Source organism: Artibeus jamaicensis, unplaced genomic scaffold, assembly GCF_021234435.1.
Source record: "Artibeus jamaicensis isolate MK-2021 breed Jamaican fruit bat unplaced genomic scaffold, CSHL_Jam_final contig_64, whole genome shotgun sequence".
In the NCBI taxonomy this organism is placed as follows: domain Eukaryota; kingdom Metazoa; phylum Chordata; class Mammalia; order Chiroptera; family Phyllostomidae; genus Artibeus; species Artibeus jamaicensis.
In genome coordinates, this window is record NW_026521911.1 from 13,864,431 (window position 1) to 13,879,870 (window position 15,440).

The 15,440-nt window shown below is 35.5% G+C and overlaps 1 protein-coding gene across 1 annotated transcript in view; it reads left to right on the forward strand.

Annotated features, from left to right (window-relative positions):
- TMEM135 (transmembrane protein 135) overlaps positions 1-15,440 on the forward strand; it is a 240,976-nt gene that overhangs the window by 40,443 nt on the left and 185,093 nt on the right. Inside the window, exon 4 of the mRNA XM_037142832.2 lies at positions 4,265-4,298. Within this exon, the coding sequence (XP_036998727.1) occupies positions 4,265-4,298 (34 nt within the window). The remainder of the gene's footprint in view (positions 1-4,264; positions 4,299-15,440) is intronic.

Here is a 15,440-nt window from a genome sequence, read left to right on the forward strand (position 1 = left end):
TTCCCTTATCAAAAAAAAAAAAAGAAAAACAAATTATGGTTTAAAGAAATACTTGACTAATTGAGGTTTACCAATTTTTTAAAAACTATTTATTTATTTATCTTTTTTTTTTTTTTTTGTAGAAGGGAAGGGAAGGAGAGAAATATCAATGTATGGTTGCTTCTGGTGCATCCCCTGCTGGGCACTGGCCCCTGCTGGGAGCTGGCCTGCAACCCAGGCATGTGCCCTGACAGGGAATCGAACTGCGATCTTTTGGTTCACAGGCCTGTGCTCAATCCACTGAGCTACACCAGCCAGGGCGCAAGGTTTACCAATCTTTTAATCCACTTACTCTCAGCCGAGTAGGAGTATTCATATATCAGAATCTTATGTGAAATTTAAAAGTCATTGTCCTTCTTGACCCTATCCCTTCCTCTTTAGGCCTTTGGCACCTTTTGTTCTAACTGGCACCTCCCCCTTCCCCATCATGCTGTAGCAGTGTTTTAATATGTAACTCAGTTTCCAGAAAGACACTACTCATTACAAAGGGAGTGACCTGTTTGTCTTCAGACTTAGGCTAGATATAGTCAAGTGTTAAATAATAAAATAGCATTTCCTTAACTTACCAGTTTCTTAAGATACTGAACATCTCTGGAGAAGTGAGGAAGCACATTACTGTTCTCATGCTCTGCCCCCGTCATTGACACTGGGAAGGAGACTGAAGACTGTGCACCAGGGAAACCTGTCAAAAGAGCCCGGCCCCGTCAATGATCCAGCATGTCATGCCCGTCACAGATCTTGTCCTCTCATTGTTGTGGCTACAAGAGCTGGGTTGGAATTTAGATAAAACTGGGAAGGAGATAATCTTCATTACTTGGGAACGATAAATTGAAACTTGTGACCAGAATAGGACATGATCTAGGAACACTCTTCTTCAATAGTAAGAATATGTCAAAGATTTATTCATTCGCAAAGCACAGAAGCCTGTTAGGATACCTGATTAAAAAGTGATTTAATTGCAAAATTTAAAGGTAATTTAGTAAGGCTTTCTGTTGTAGAAACAGTGCATTAGAAAGAACACAAAACTGTAGAGTCAGAGTAACTGACTTTTAATTCCAGTTTGTCTTTGTGTGACTTTTATATATTTTTAAATATGTACTTATTTATTTACTTATTTGTTTTTAGACAGAGGGGAAAGGAGGGAGAAATAGAGGGAGAGAAATATAAATGTGTGGTTGTCTCTTGTGCACCCCTACTTTGGACCTGGCCTGCAACCCAGGCATTGCCCTGACTGGGAATCAAACCGGTGTCCCTTTGGTTCGCAGGCTGGTGCTCTATCCACTGAGCCACACCAGCCAGGGCAACTTTTATATTTTTAAGGAAACTACTTCTCTGATTCTTGTTTTTTAGTAGAGTGAGGATAATAGTATCTGTATTACAATTCATAGGAATATTTTTTTTGCTTAAGATTTTTTTCAATTATAGTTTATATTCAGTATTATTTTGCATTAGTTTGAGGTGTACAACATAGTCATTAGACAGTCATATACTACAGGACTTTTGAGAGGATAAAGCTTGATTTCAGAATATTGATTATACCTTACAAATTGTTAAACTTCAAGCAAATGTAAGATAATCTGATCACGTCTTTGCTTGTTAATACATTGGTTTCTTTAATTGGCCGTCCCTTTGTTTGGTGGCTGTCTTTTGTGATTTTATTTCTATAATGTATGTCTATAATGTGTTCCTCTTTATAGGTTGGGTTCTAGTAACACCTTGTTTAGTAATTTCACTGTTCAGTGCCCATTAGATTGAACATTGTGAAAATGTAGAGGTAAACAAGGTAATATATCCTTGGTAGTTAAAGATGAACATTTATATCATCAGATAGATAGAAGCTAGTGATTGAAACTGTATCTGCATTGAGTATTAGAGACAGAATTTGATGAGTGGAACAAATGTTTTTAAAGATAGCATTATATATTGGTTCACTTCATAATAACATCAATTATCAGGCTCCACCACTGAAATTACAGAAATATTTTTATTTTGATTGTATAATTAAGAATATTGTTTTATTCTTTATAGATAATTAGCTTTTAGTAAGAGTAGGTTTCCCTTGAGAAGGATTTATCTTTTCTGTATACGTGTGACTTCTGGATATTGATGTTACCTGCTTTTTCTTTCTGTAATTTATTTAAAATAAGTATTCTTAGAACATCTTTGGTTTAGAATTTGTTAAATTGATAAGATTGTTAAAGATTAGTAGAAACAATTTCAATTCATATATAGAAATCATAGAAAAGAGGAGCCAGCAGGGATCTTACAGATCATCTTATCAGTGCCTTTGAAATTCCTTTTAAAAGAACCCCGGAAGGCTTCTGTTCCGGGGCGGTGCACCAGGACCCGCTGCAGAGCGACTTTGTGAGGGCGGGGGGCTGCTCAGGGTGGTATGCTCAGTAGGTGTGCCGAGGTCGCCTTCTCCCTGCAACTAGAATAGAGCCAGTGTGATGTTTATAGTGTGTGCTGATGATAGATGAAAGCTTTCTAAAAATGGTTTTTATGTTAAAAAATGTAACTTAGAAAACAAGTCTTGTTTCATATTTTAGTGACATATAGTACCAGAGAATTAAAGTGAATTGGAACCCTGATTTCCTAACTTAAGTTCAGCGTTACTCAAGTAAATCATACGGCCTCCATGAGACTTTGGTAATATTAGAAATCTGACTAATGCATTTTAAATAATGAACAGTCCAGACTAGGTGTGACTGGACCTCACATCAAGAATATTCCATTGGCAATATTTCATTCATGTTGCTGTCTGTACCTGCAAAATCAGTACTTGTTTTATATGTAAAGTATTTGTTTTCTTTGAATACTAAAAATGTTTGTAATTGAAATTCAAGTTTTTATCATTTTCAGAATTTATTATTTTTACTTTTCCCTTAAACTCTTTGTTTCCTCTTAAACTCATAAAACATGAACCACCTTTTCCCTAGAGAATAAGATGTGCTTCATTCATGATCTGTGCAGTACAAGTTAAATAAAGAGGTTAAAGGCATAAAATTGTCCCTATTTGGGAGTTTCTAGCTGAATTCTCATTAAACAGACTTGGTAAATATGCAGTTTTCCTGTAAATTGTTTACAGAACTTTTGTTTGAGCTTTGACATTAGAAGGTTCACTTAGTGCCTGACTCCTCACTTAACAAGGAAGGTGAACATTAAGGTGATTTAGTATGAGTTGTAATCACATCTATGAAACAGTTGTATCGTGTGTGAAGCGAATCAAAGACCCGATGTTTTTGAAAAAATTTGTGTTTAGTTAGAGTTGTTTTAGCTTTGACTTTTTGGCAAGATGAATTCCTTAGCATTCTTTATTAAGTTGGGAATTCTCTACCATAAATATAGATTAATAATCTTCATCTCATGACATACATAAACCGATTGCTAAAATTTTGCAGCACCCCAGAAAATGTATTATATCTATTTTGCCAATCTGACAGGGATAATAGGTATAATTTTGATTCATTCACACCGACGGCTGTTATGTTTCCTGTTGTCATTTTTTATTTGACAATCTAAGGGAAAAGAGGTCAGCGCCCCCAACTAAGGAGTCAGGCATTGCCTGCTTTAAAAATCCTTGTGGCACAATGGTTGCAAATCTCTGATGCATACGAATAGCAAATTGTACTATTCTTCCTATTAATAAATAATAACAAGGCAATAATACTTCTAAAAAATAAGATATAATTGACCTATAACATATATTAATTTAACATAATGATTAGATATTATTAAATACTGTGAAATGATCCCCAGAAGTCTGGTTAACAATTACAAGGCACTTTGGCCCTGACTGGTGTGGCTCAGTGGTTGAGTGCCAGCCCGCGAACCAAAGGGTCCTGGTTCAATTCCCAGTCAGGGCACATGCCTGGTTTGCAGGCCAGGTCCCCAAGTAGGGGTTGCATGAGAGGCAACCACATGTTGATGTTTCCCGCCCTTCCTCTCTCCTTCCCCTCTCTAAAAATAAATAAAATCTTTAAAAAAACCAAAAACCAAATCACTAGGTAATTGTACTTTTAAAGAATTTAAATTAATGAAAGCTAAGCAAGGTGACTTGTAGAATCTATTTAGATCCCACTATTGGGGCACTGAAAATTGGGCTCAGAATAATGTACCCCTTTTTCTCAACTCATCATTATTTTGATAGATTTTTCAAAAATGATAAAGTGATAATTAAATTAATGCTTAATCTCATCTATTTCTTTTTAAAAATTATTTTCAGGAGAGGGCTGCTCACAATTTATATGGCTAACTTGGTAAGTAATGTTTTTCTTTTTGCTTTTGAGGGTTTTTCATGTGCTTTTTCATATTTTCTTTTTTAAATCACGTTCCCTTTACAAAGAGAAAAGAAAGGGCATCTGCTTAAGTTTGAGGGTATTTTCTTTCTCTTTTTTTAAAGGATAGACTTGAATGTTCGAAAGGGCGTCCATGCCATCGGCTTCATTGCTGTCACATGTGACTGAATCTCACTTATTTCAGGTGGAAAGTGATCCACAGCCCTGTGCCCTTTGTGACTTTTTTTTTAAAAAAAGCATAGTTCTATCTTATGTATTTATCTATCCATCTTTTTTTATTATACTTTTTCCATTAAAATTTATCCCTCTTATGCCCGCTTGCCCCTTCCCTCCCTCCCAGTCACCACCCTGCTTTTCCTGGCCATGAGTCCTCTTCCTTTTTTGCTCCATCCCTCCATCCCCCCAAAGCTGTAGATCTTCATCTTTGATAGGATCTATATCTGTGTGTTTCTGTACATCCTTAATTGAACATACTGTGTTTCTGTTGTCATTTCTTATGGGAAAAACAATGTAAGGATGAGCTCTTGTGAGGCACATTCTTCTAGTACATCAGGACAGCAGTGGTTCTATCATCAAACACTGAGTCCATCTAAGAAAATAACTGGCTGGGCTCAAATGTCTCAGTTTACAGAAGTGAAATCAATGTTAACTAGTCTGATATTCTTTATGGTAAATGTGTACTCAAAATTAATGTAATTTTGATGATCAAGTTCATATTTGAATACATATTTTATTAATGTGAAATAAGCCAGTTGGCAAAAGATAAATACCATATGACCTCACTTGTAAGAGGAATCTAATGAACAAAATAAACTAGTGAGCAAAATAGAACCAGAGGCATGGAAACAGGGAACAGTCTGACAGTGAAGAGGGATGTGGGGAGGGGGACAGTGGTGGAAGACTTTTTGAATGAATGGTGGTCATTCATGCAAAGAACACGTATGAGTGACCCATGGGCATGGACAACAGTGTGGGGATTGACTGTGGGAAATCTGGGGGTGGTGGGCAGGGCAAAGGAGGGCAAAGGGGAAAACCAGGACAACTGTAATAGAATAACAATAAAAAAATAAAAAAATATTTTAAAGTTGTTTAGAATTTAAAGGCAGCATGACAAATTTAACTGAAAGCTATATAATTATTTATTCACCTAGTGATAAATTCTTGAATTCTGTAACAAGAGAATATAATTCAGCGTCGTATTTACCAACTCACTTCAGTTACAAACAACATGTAATTTTTGCTATGAACTTACCATGTGTCGGTGACTGTGTAATATGCCAGTAGGCAACACCGAGACAGTCTTTGTACGTACGGAGTTTGCTGTCTAATGGAGAGGTCACAATAGAAATAATGTTTGCAAAGGAAGGAAAGATGACTAATACAGTGCTGTGAGAACCATATCAGCACCAGATTACTCTGGTGCTAGTTTCAGCCCTCACTTTTTAAAAATCTTAAGAATATGCTCACATATTAGAATGGATTTGAGTTTTAATGTTTCTTTTTTCTTTTAGCCATGCACATGCTTTTCCACACTGCTGCATGGTATATACTCTGATAACCAAATACTGTGTATATTTTACACACTTATCTCTAAAGTCTGAGTAAACTTTCACAAACTTTCTGTGTGTTTTCTGGTTTAGATTGTAAATCCTGCAGGGAAGGTCTTTGACTTTTTTGTAATCAGTGCTGGAGAGTGCCCTTAAAATAATGTAGTATTTTTAGATTAAACTTTATATTTTGAAATAATCATGGATTAATATGTAGTTGTAAGAAATAATAGAGAAATCTAACGTACCCTCTACTCAGTTTCTCTCAGTAGTAATATCTCACAAAACTGTGAAAGTGTCAAAATTAGGATGTTACATTGGTATTTACTGTAGTTGAGATAGAGGACATTTCCTTCCCCACAGGGATCCCTCATGTTGCCGTTTTGTAACTAATCCCCTTCTCTGTTACTCTTACCACTCCTCCTCCCAGTTAGCCTCTGGCAACCTCTAATCTCTTCTTTATTCCTCTGATTCTATAATTTCTATAGTCCTTTTAATACTGGTATATAAATAGAATTGTATAGTGTATACTATTTGTGATTAGCTGTTTCACTCAGCACAATTTTCTAGAGATTAAGTTGTTGGCACGTGTCTCTAGTTCATTCTTCATTATTGCTGAGTAGTGTTCCATGGTATGGCTATATTAATTCGTTTAACTGTTCACCCATTGGAGGACATCTGGCTCATTTCCAGTTTTTGGCTATTGCATATAAAGCTACTGTAAATATTCACATGCAGCTTTTGTGTGAATGTCTTTATTTTTCTAGGATAATTGCCCAGGAGTGTGATTGCCAGGTCATATGGCAGCCACTGTTTGGTTCTTAAAGACACTTTTAAACTGTTTTCCCGAGTGGCTGTACGATGTTGTTTTGATAGTGTTTCCAGTCAAGAATAAACCTTTGAATACGTAGTTCTTTATAAATGGAAAACTTCTTTGGGGGACAGGCATTTGTGTGTTAAGTAGATTTATATTTTCTGTCCAGATTAATAAAATTCAGCGTTAGAGTATTAGAAAAGTTTTCCAGAAAATGCAGAATATGAATTGGTCTTTTATCCTTGTCAGTCAGTTATAAAGGGTCTGTAATTCAAAAATTAAATGAGATCAAAGGCTTTACACATAGATTTTTGACTATTTCTAAAGGAAAGTGAATCTGTACATGATATATTCTGGATACTAATGATAATCTAATAAGCTTCATCTTCCCGTTATCTAAATAGAACTTTTTATATATACTGTTACTATTTAACTATTTAGTATAATTAAATAGTAACAGTATAGTTAACTATTTAACTATTTAGTATAGTTAACTATTTAACTATACTGTTACTATTTAGGGTGATTGGTTCAGAATAGGTAAGAATTTAAATATTTTCAGAGGTACCAAATTTAGCCTTAAGAAATAACTTTGTTTTATAACTTAGTTGTATTACTTATTAGATTAAGTTGAGATTGTTGGCTTATACTATCAACAACAAAATTTCTAAATGAAATTTCTAAAATTTCAAAATTTCAAATTTCTAGGTTTTATTTTAAAAAGTTACTTATTGTATTTAGGTGTGTGTCTCTGATCTGGAAAGCACAGGAAGGCATAAAGAAGAAAGTAAAAGTCTATAATTCTACCACGTAGTAATTACTAACATTTTAGTGTTTATTTTTCATTCTCTTCTTTTCCTCTAGTTTATGTACATAAATACACAAACATGGATGCACATTCACATTTCACATTGTATACCAATTGTTTAAAACTGAGGACATATTGTTTTGTGGCATTTTTATTATTGTGCCATATAGTTATTAATTTAAATTATTTTATTTTTATTCATTTTTTATTGAATTCATTGGGGTGACATTGATTAGTAAAACCATGTAGGTTTCTTTTTTTTTTTTTAAGATTTTATTTATTTATTTTTAGAGAGGGGAAGGAAAAGAGAAAAAGGGAGAGAAATATCAATGTGTGGTTGCCTCTCACATGCTCCCTACTGGGGACCTGGCCTGCATCCATGTGCCCTGGATGGAAATTGAACTGGCGACCCTTTGGTTTGCAGGCTGTGCGCAGTCCACTGAGCTACATCAGCCAGGGGACCATCCAGGTTTTAAGTGTACAACTCTGTAACCCATCATCTGTATTGCTCATGATAATCAGTTTTGGAGAGTGCCTTTTCACTTCTTGATTATGTCTTCATTATGAGTTGATTTTATACATCCACACATACACACAGCCCCATTTAAAATGTTGGGAGACAGTGAAATAATAACTATTAGTACTAATATAATTTTGTTGCTTTTGGCCAGGACAGTTATTCATTCTTTAATTACACTGCTGTGCCTTTGGATGAATACATGATAGAAGAATACACAGAAGTGGCTCCATATTATTTTTATTGTCATTATCTTTATTTTTATTAAGCACACATTTATTTACTGAGTGCAAAGCACTTTGGCAGGTTTGGGCACAAATATAAGCCATTATTCTGCCCTTAAAATTAATTTTGTTTAGGGAACAACATAAACTAGGTCAGGATTTTAGATGAATAAGTAGTTAATAGTCCAAGATGGTGTATTCATGTCAAATATGTGGCTAGACAACACAGTTGTTAGAATAAAAAAAAAGATTTAGTTTTTGCCTGGGTCAACCACAGAGGGTTTTGTGGATTACATGGGACTTGAACCTTAAAGAAAGAAAAGGACCCGGAGGATGCTCCATATTAGAGATGTGCTGTTGGTGAGCACCGGACAGAACTTGTCCCTTCCCAAGGACTTCTAGGTTGGGCCAAGATTTAGGAAAAACAACAGCAATAACAACAAAAAGATAACAAGTGCTTATTGAGCATCTACAGGGTTAGGCGCTGTAGGTGAAACTGGAGTTACCAAAATAATAGTCACTGCTTCCACGGACCTTAACATTACTGGGGGAAGGAAATTTGTAAACCAGTGGGGGTAAATCACATCTCTGTTTTTTTTTAGTGTTGATAGTTGTCTCAAAACAGAAAACAGTACGGTCAGTACCGTGTACTATGTAATGATGAGTATAAATTTTGTTAGTTGTGTTCGTGTTAGGGTTATAAGCAGGTAAAGAACTATATACTCTAAATAAGGGACAGCTCTATTAATGATTTGCTGTTATAAAAAGATCTTCCCTTGGCCTCCTTTTAGTTACCCTTACTACATATGATCATCTGTCAGGGAGCCCTGGTAAGTCTCAGTTATTACACCAGTAGTTTTATAGCCTTAGTGGTTAGCTAACAGTTTTTAAAAAATGACAAACTTAAGGCTATTGAATTAGTACCTATTGAAAACGTAGTTTCTTGCTATATGTGGGTAAACATATTTTGAAAGGAAATACAATTTTTAAACTAGTACTGTATTTTAGATTTTTAGAATTGATAGCGAATTAGTTGTTAAGGGGAAAATGTATAAAAGTTATATGGAAAAGGTGTAAAATAAAGAATTAAATATTTTACCTGGCTTCTGCCCAAGAGATGGCTGTGAAATAATGGGAACATTTTCCTGGGGCGAACATGCCAGAAGCAATCACCGCAGGAGCAGCAACTGCTGGGACGCGGCTTTGCCACGGTGTGATTCAAAAGGGAGCTTGTGAGAGTCTGCATTGACATGATGTCTCTTTCCTGTGTTGGTTGTGACAGTGACTGAGGATTCCAGTCTTTCAAAACTCATCATGTGCTGCTTTTAGTTACTTGAAATGGGATGTCTTTAATTATAGTTTATGACATTTAAAAGTCCTTTTGAAAAGGTCTCTCTGCAATTTCATTTATGCCACCAAGCATTCAACAGTGTATGCGTTTTAAAATTGTAAACATATATATCTAGTAGGTATTTGCTGGCATTTGTTTTTTAATTTTAAACATGCACTGTTTTTGATTAAAACATCTGTATTTGATTTTTCAAACATAAGGTTTGAAAATGTTGATTCAAATGTGTTCTTATAAGGCTACTTCAGTTTAATTAGATTCAGCAGGCATTTATTAAATCAGTACTGTGCTAGGCACATGAGAATACAAAAGAAATACAAAATGGATTGTAAACTAGTTGGAGAAATTTGACAGATGAAATAGAAAGAAATGAAGTGAAACTATTAAATACAAAAATAGTTATAAACACCCTTTCTCAAAATGCTCCTCTAAGCCTTTCCTGTGCAGCAAATGGTATCAACCAGCCAGGCTCAGGCTAGAAATTTAGGAGCTTTAATTCTTTTCTTTTGCTTATGCTCCTAGTCCAATCCATTAGAAAATCTTATTCTACTTCTAAAATATACTCTGGATCTTACAGTGACTGACCACCTCCATGGTTATGATCGTAGTCTGAGCCCTAACGTCTCTTGTCTGAGATATCTTAATAACCTAACTGGTTTCCCTCTCCCCTTTCTTGTCTTCCTATAGTCTGTCTTTCACATAGCAGTCATTGGAAATACAAGTTAGAGTGTGTCTGTCGCTTGGTGGAAGGCAAGATATTTGTTGTCCAAGGAGAGTAGGTTCCTTAAAGTTGCCACAGTTCATTTGATCACAAAAGCTGACACAGAGGGGATATTTCCAGAGACTACAGCCAAGCTTGTGAGCATAAAAGGGCAATTATTAGAGAATCCCTTTTTATTTTCCTTTAGTAGATAATTTAATGCTATGTTTTAAAGATATACTCATATTGCATTTACTTGGAATTTGATACCACATTTTCAAGACCTCTGCTTCCAGTGCCTCTGCTTACTGCACAGTGTGCCCGAATATTCATCCCCTAGGTATGCTTTATAATAGCTTTACTGAGACATAAAAAACAAACTCCAAAGTTTACCCCTTAAAGATTACAGTCCGGTGGCCTTAGCATGCACAGTTGTGCGCCATCACTGCCATCTAATTTTACATTATTTCATCCACTTCACTTGTTCATTCTGCCAGCAGTGGATGTCCAGATTGCTTCAAACTCTAAACAGCACAAACAGTGTGGTGATGAATATATTTGTACACAACCATTCTATGAGTGTTCCGAGGTGTTGTTCACGGATGCAGACTAAGAAGGTGAATTTTTAGACCATGTGCTTTCTGGTTAAAGGACAGAATGGCTTGGAATACGAGAAAATATCATTATTCTAGTAGTTCATCTAAAGGTAGATCTATTATTACTTTAGAAGATAATTTTGTCTTGTGCTTCTCTCACTATATATTTCTGTTTGAATACTTTGACTATTCATTTTAGGGACTTTGAGGTTGGATGTTGAATGAACTTTGAAACTAATGGGGACTCTTGTATACATGACTTGAAAAACTACTACAGGGTCAATAAGACCAAAGGAAAAAAGGCTGTAATTCTCTTTGGGCATGGATTATTATTCACTATTATCAAATAGTCTTTATGTACCTTTGCTTTCTCTTTGCCTTGTAATGACAATATAAAGTATATATTAAAAATTGAAAGAGGCAAATGTAGAGGAAAATCAGGGAGATGACTTTTACAAAGGAATTTAAATAAAAGAGACAAAGGAAAGTAATACATAAAAAAGGAAATTGCAAAATACAAAAACAACTTAGGTTGCCTTATCTACAGCCTTGTGAGGGTAGAAGTTTAGGCTGTCCACTTGGTCATTGTTGGTAGGGGTTGGGTCACAGTTTTTTTTCTGTGGTGTTTGGCTGGAGTATAATGGTTATTGTGTAAAAGTTTCTGTTTTGATAAGCCACCTTTTTACTGGTCTTTTAGCAAGACAGGGCAGGTTTTTGTGTGTGCTTACTAGCGTTTCCAGTCTGTGGGCTCCTTTTGCTCCAAGATGTCTAGATGGTCTGCCTTCTTCTTTCTGCCTTCTAGACTTTTAATATTTGTATTTTTGTATAATGTCTAGGATTTTTAGTTGTAATTAGTGGGACGAGTAGGGAAAATATGTATACCTGATCTTCCTGGAAGCAGAAGTCCTTCTTCACACAACATTTTTATAAGGTAGTCAGAAATAATCGATTATATGAGGAAACAAAATCTGCCAAAAACAACAAAAACAGACCTGCAGAGATTACATATATTGGAATTATCTGAAAATATTATGAAAAGTATATGTTTATCATGTTTAAAATAAAAGACAACTTCTGATTCAGGCCAAATTGGAGTAATGGAATAGATTTACCTTTCCGCCTGAAACAACAACAAAAAAACCCAGGCAGAATAAATGAAACAGCAGTTTTCAAGATGTTGTACATTGAGTAACAAGGGATGATGATCCCTGAAAGATTGGAAAGTAGTGGGATGAAACCTTGGATTGCCTTGGCTTACTACTCAGAAAACATTCCTAGCCCGTGGAGCAGGGATGTAGAACAGAGGCAGAGTCGGGCTGTGTCCCAGAGTTAATGAGAAATAACCTAGGAGGCCAAGGAGACAAGGTGGCTGGAGGTTGCAGGCAGCAGAGGAGTGAGGAAGAAAGCTCCAGAGATGTGCACAGGGTCCCCACAAGTATTCAGCTGAGTTTTGATCAGTGCACACAAGTGAGGAAACTACCTGAGGCTGGGGAAAGAAGGAGCCAAATGCATCAGAGGGAAAAAGACCTCTGAGCTCATGCAGGGTTAGGAATAGTTGCTGTTCCCATCTTTGAGTAGAAAATCTAATAATTCATGGGGCATTGGGAAGAGAGTACTTACAAGGATTTTAACTCAGGGTGAAGCAAAATTTCTCTGGCCTCAACTAAAAAACAAAGTAAACAAATAAATAAAAAACAACAACAAAGGAAAACATGAAAGGCTCTACCTGTTTGCAAATAACTGCATTTCAAAACAAATCTAAAAATCTGGGGCAGTATAAAAATATACAGCACTCAAGACTGTAAAATTCACAATGTCTGGCATGCAGTAAAAAGTTGCCAGTCATGAAGAAAATCAGGAAGATATAACTCATGATGAAAACAAAAGTCAATCATTTCTAACTAACTCAGAATTTATACTTGTGATAGAATTAGTAGACAAGGGCATCAAAACAATAATTATTGTGTTTTGTATTCTCAAGAAGCTAGGGAAAATAGTGAATGTGGTAAGCAGAGACATGGAAGATGTAAAAAGGACCACAATTAAATTCCTAGAGCCGAAAGCTTTTATGTTTTATGTGAAAAATATATAGAAGAGGATTAATGGCATATCAAAGATATGCCATTCTTGCGGAAGAAAACATTAGTGAACCTGAAGCATAGCAATAGAAATTATCCACAGTGAAACGCCAAGAGGAAATAAAAAACATGGACAGAATATTAGTGATCTAATAGGACAGCTCGAATTGCTCCATATGAACACACTTGAAGTCTCTGAAGGAGAGAGCAAGGGAGGGCCAGACAAAGTGTTTGGAGAAATAATGGCTGAAAACATCCCATATTTGATGAAAACTCTGAACTCTAATAAGCAAGAAGTGTAATGAACCTCAAGCACAGTGAACATGAAGGAAACTAATCATGTCATAACCAATTAAACTAGTAACAAAGAGACTCCCTTAGAAAGAGGCAGAGAAAACAGAAACATTTTATACAGAGGAACAAAGATTATGATGACAGGAAATGACTTTTTTGGAGTAATACAAACCAGAAGATAGTTAAGCAGTATATTTAAAGTACTGAAGAAAAATACTTGTCAACCTAGAGTTGTATACCCAACAAATGCCTATAACCAACAAAGGCAAAACCAAGACTTTTCCATAACTTCCCCACCAAGAATACTTTACCCAGCAAAGTTGTCCTCCAGATGTGAAGGAGAAATACAGATTATTTAAAACAAATAAGCCTTGGGAGTTCATCACTACTGGACCCGCCTTACAAGAAATGTAGAAACGAGTTCTTTAAGCTGAAAGGAAAGGACACTGAGCATTAATGTGAGAACATGGAAATACACAACACGGTGGTAAACATAAGTAGTCAGATCCAGAATATCGTCATATTGCAGTGTGGCGTTGTGTCAGCAACCCTAGTGTCAAGGTTAAAGGACAAAGGCACTCACAATAGCCACAGCCACAAATATTTGTTAATGGATATACAATATAAAAAAGAGGTAAATTGTGACATCAAAACACAAATGTGTGTCAGGGAGGAAAAGGGGGAGTGTTTGTAAGCAATAGAAGTTAACTTTTTATCAGTGCAAAGTAGACTGTTCCACGTGCAAAGTATTTTATGTAAGTCTCATGATAAACACAAAGAAAAACCTACTGTTGATACACAAAAGATAAAAAGAAGGAAATCAAGGCAAAACAGGGTGGAAAGTCATTAATTCAAAAACAAAGAAAACAAGAGCGGAAGACAGGAGCAAGAAAACTGAACGACAGCCAGAGAACAATAACATGGCATTAGTTAAGTCTGTACCTATCAACAGTTACATTAAATGTAGTAAATTCTCTAGTCAAAAGACATGGATTGGCTAAATAGATAAAAAATCAACCCCCAACTATGTGCTACCTACAAGAGACTTACTTTAGCTTTAAAATATATACAGGGGTAGGCAAAAGCAGGTTTACAGTTGTGAGTATAGGAAACACAGGGTTAATAAAACTATAGTAATAATGATAATCTGCATGTCTTGTTCCATATGAACAACTGTAAACCTTCTTTTGCGTACCCTTGTATTTGCTCAAAGTGAGTGGAAGGAAAAAAATATGCTGTAGAAATGGTTACTCTAAGAGAGCAGGAGTAGCTTTGCTTATATTGGGCAAAGTAAACTTTAGTCAAAAGCTGTTAACAAGCGACAAAGAAGGTCATTTTATAATGATAAAAGAGCCAATTCATCGCGAGATAAAAATGATGATTAATACTATTGCACCCAGCATTGTAACATATACATATATTCCGCAAATACTAAAAGACTCAAGGGAGAAATAGACAATAATACAAAAATAGTAGGAAAGTTCAGTATTTACGTCAGCAATGGATAGGTCATCTAGACAGAAAATCAATGAAGAAATGTTGGACTACAGAGAAAATGGACACACCACTATAGACAAAATGCACTTGACAGACATCTTTAGAACATTTCATTCAACAGCAGAAGGATGCACTTTCTTCTCAAACACACATGGAACATTCTCTAAGACAGGCCATATGTTAACTCATAAAACAAGTCTTAACAAATTTAAGAAGATTGAAATCACATGAAATATATTTGCTGACCAAAGTGGTATGAAACTAGTAATCAATAACAGAAGGAAATCTGGAAAATGCACAAATATGTGGAAATTAAATAGCACACTCCTGAAAAACCAGTGGGTCAAAGAACATATCAAAAGGAAATTAAAAAATATCTTAAGACGAACAAAAATAGAAGCACAACATGAGATGCCAAAAGATATGAGATGCAGCAGAAGGAGTTCTAAGAGAGAAGTTTATAGCAGTAAGCACCTGCTTAAAAAAGAAAAAGAAAGAGATCAAATAAACAACCCAACTTTACAACACAAAGTAGAAAATGAAAAAAATAAGGCCAAAGTTAGAAGAGTGAAGGAAATAACAAAGAGTGGAAGTAAATGCAGGAGAGAATAGAAAAACAATAGAGCATTATGCAAAGTGAAATAAGCCAGGTGGTGAGGGACAAACGCCATATGATCTCA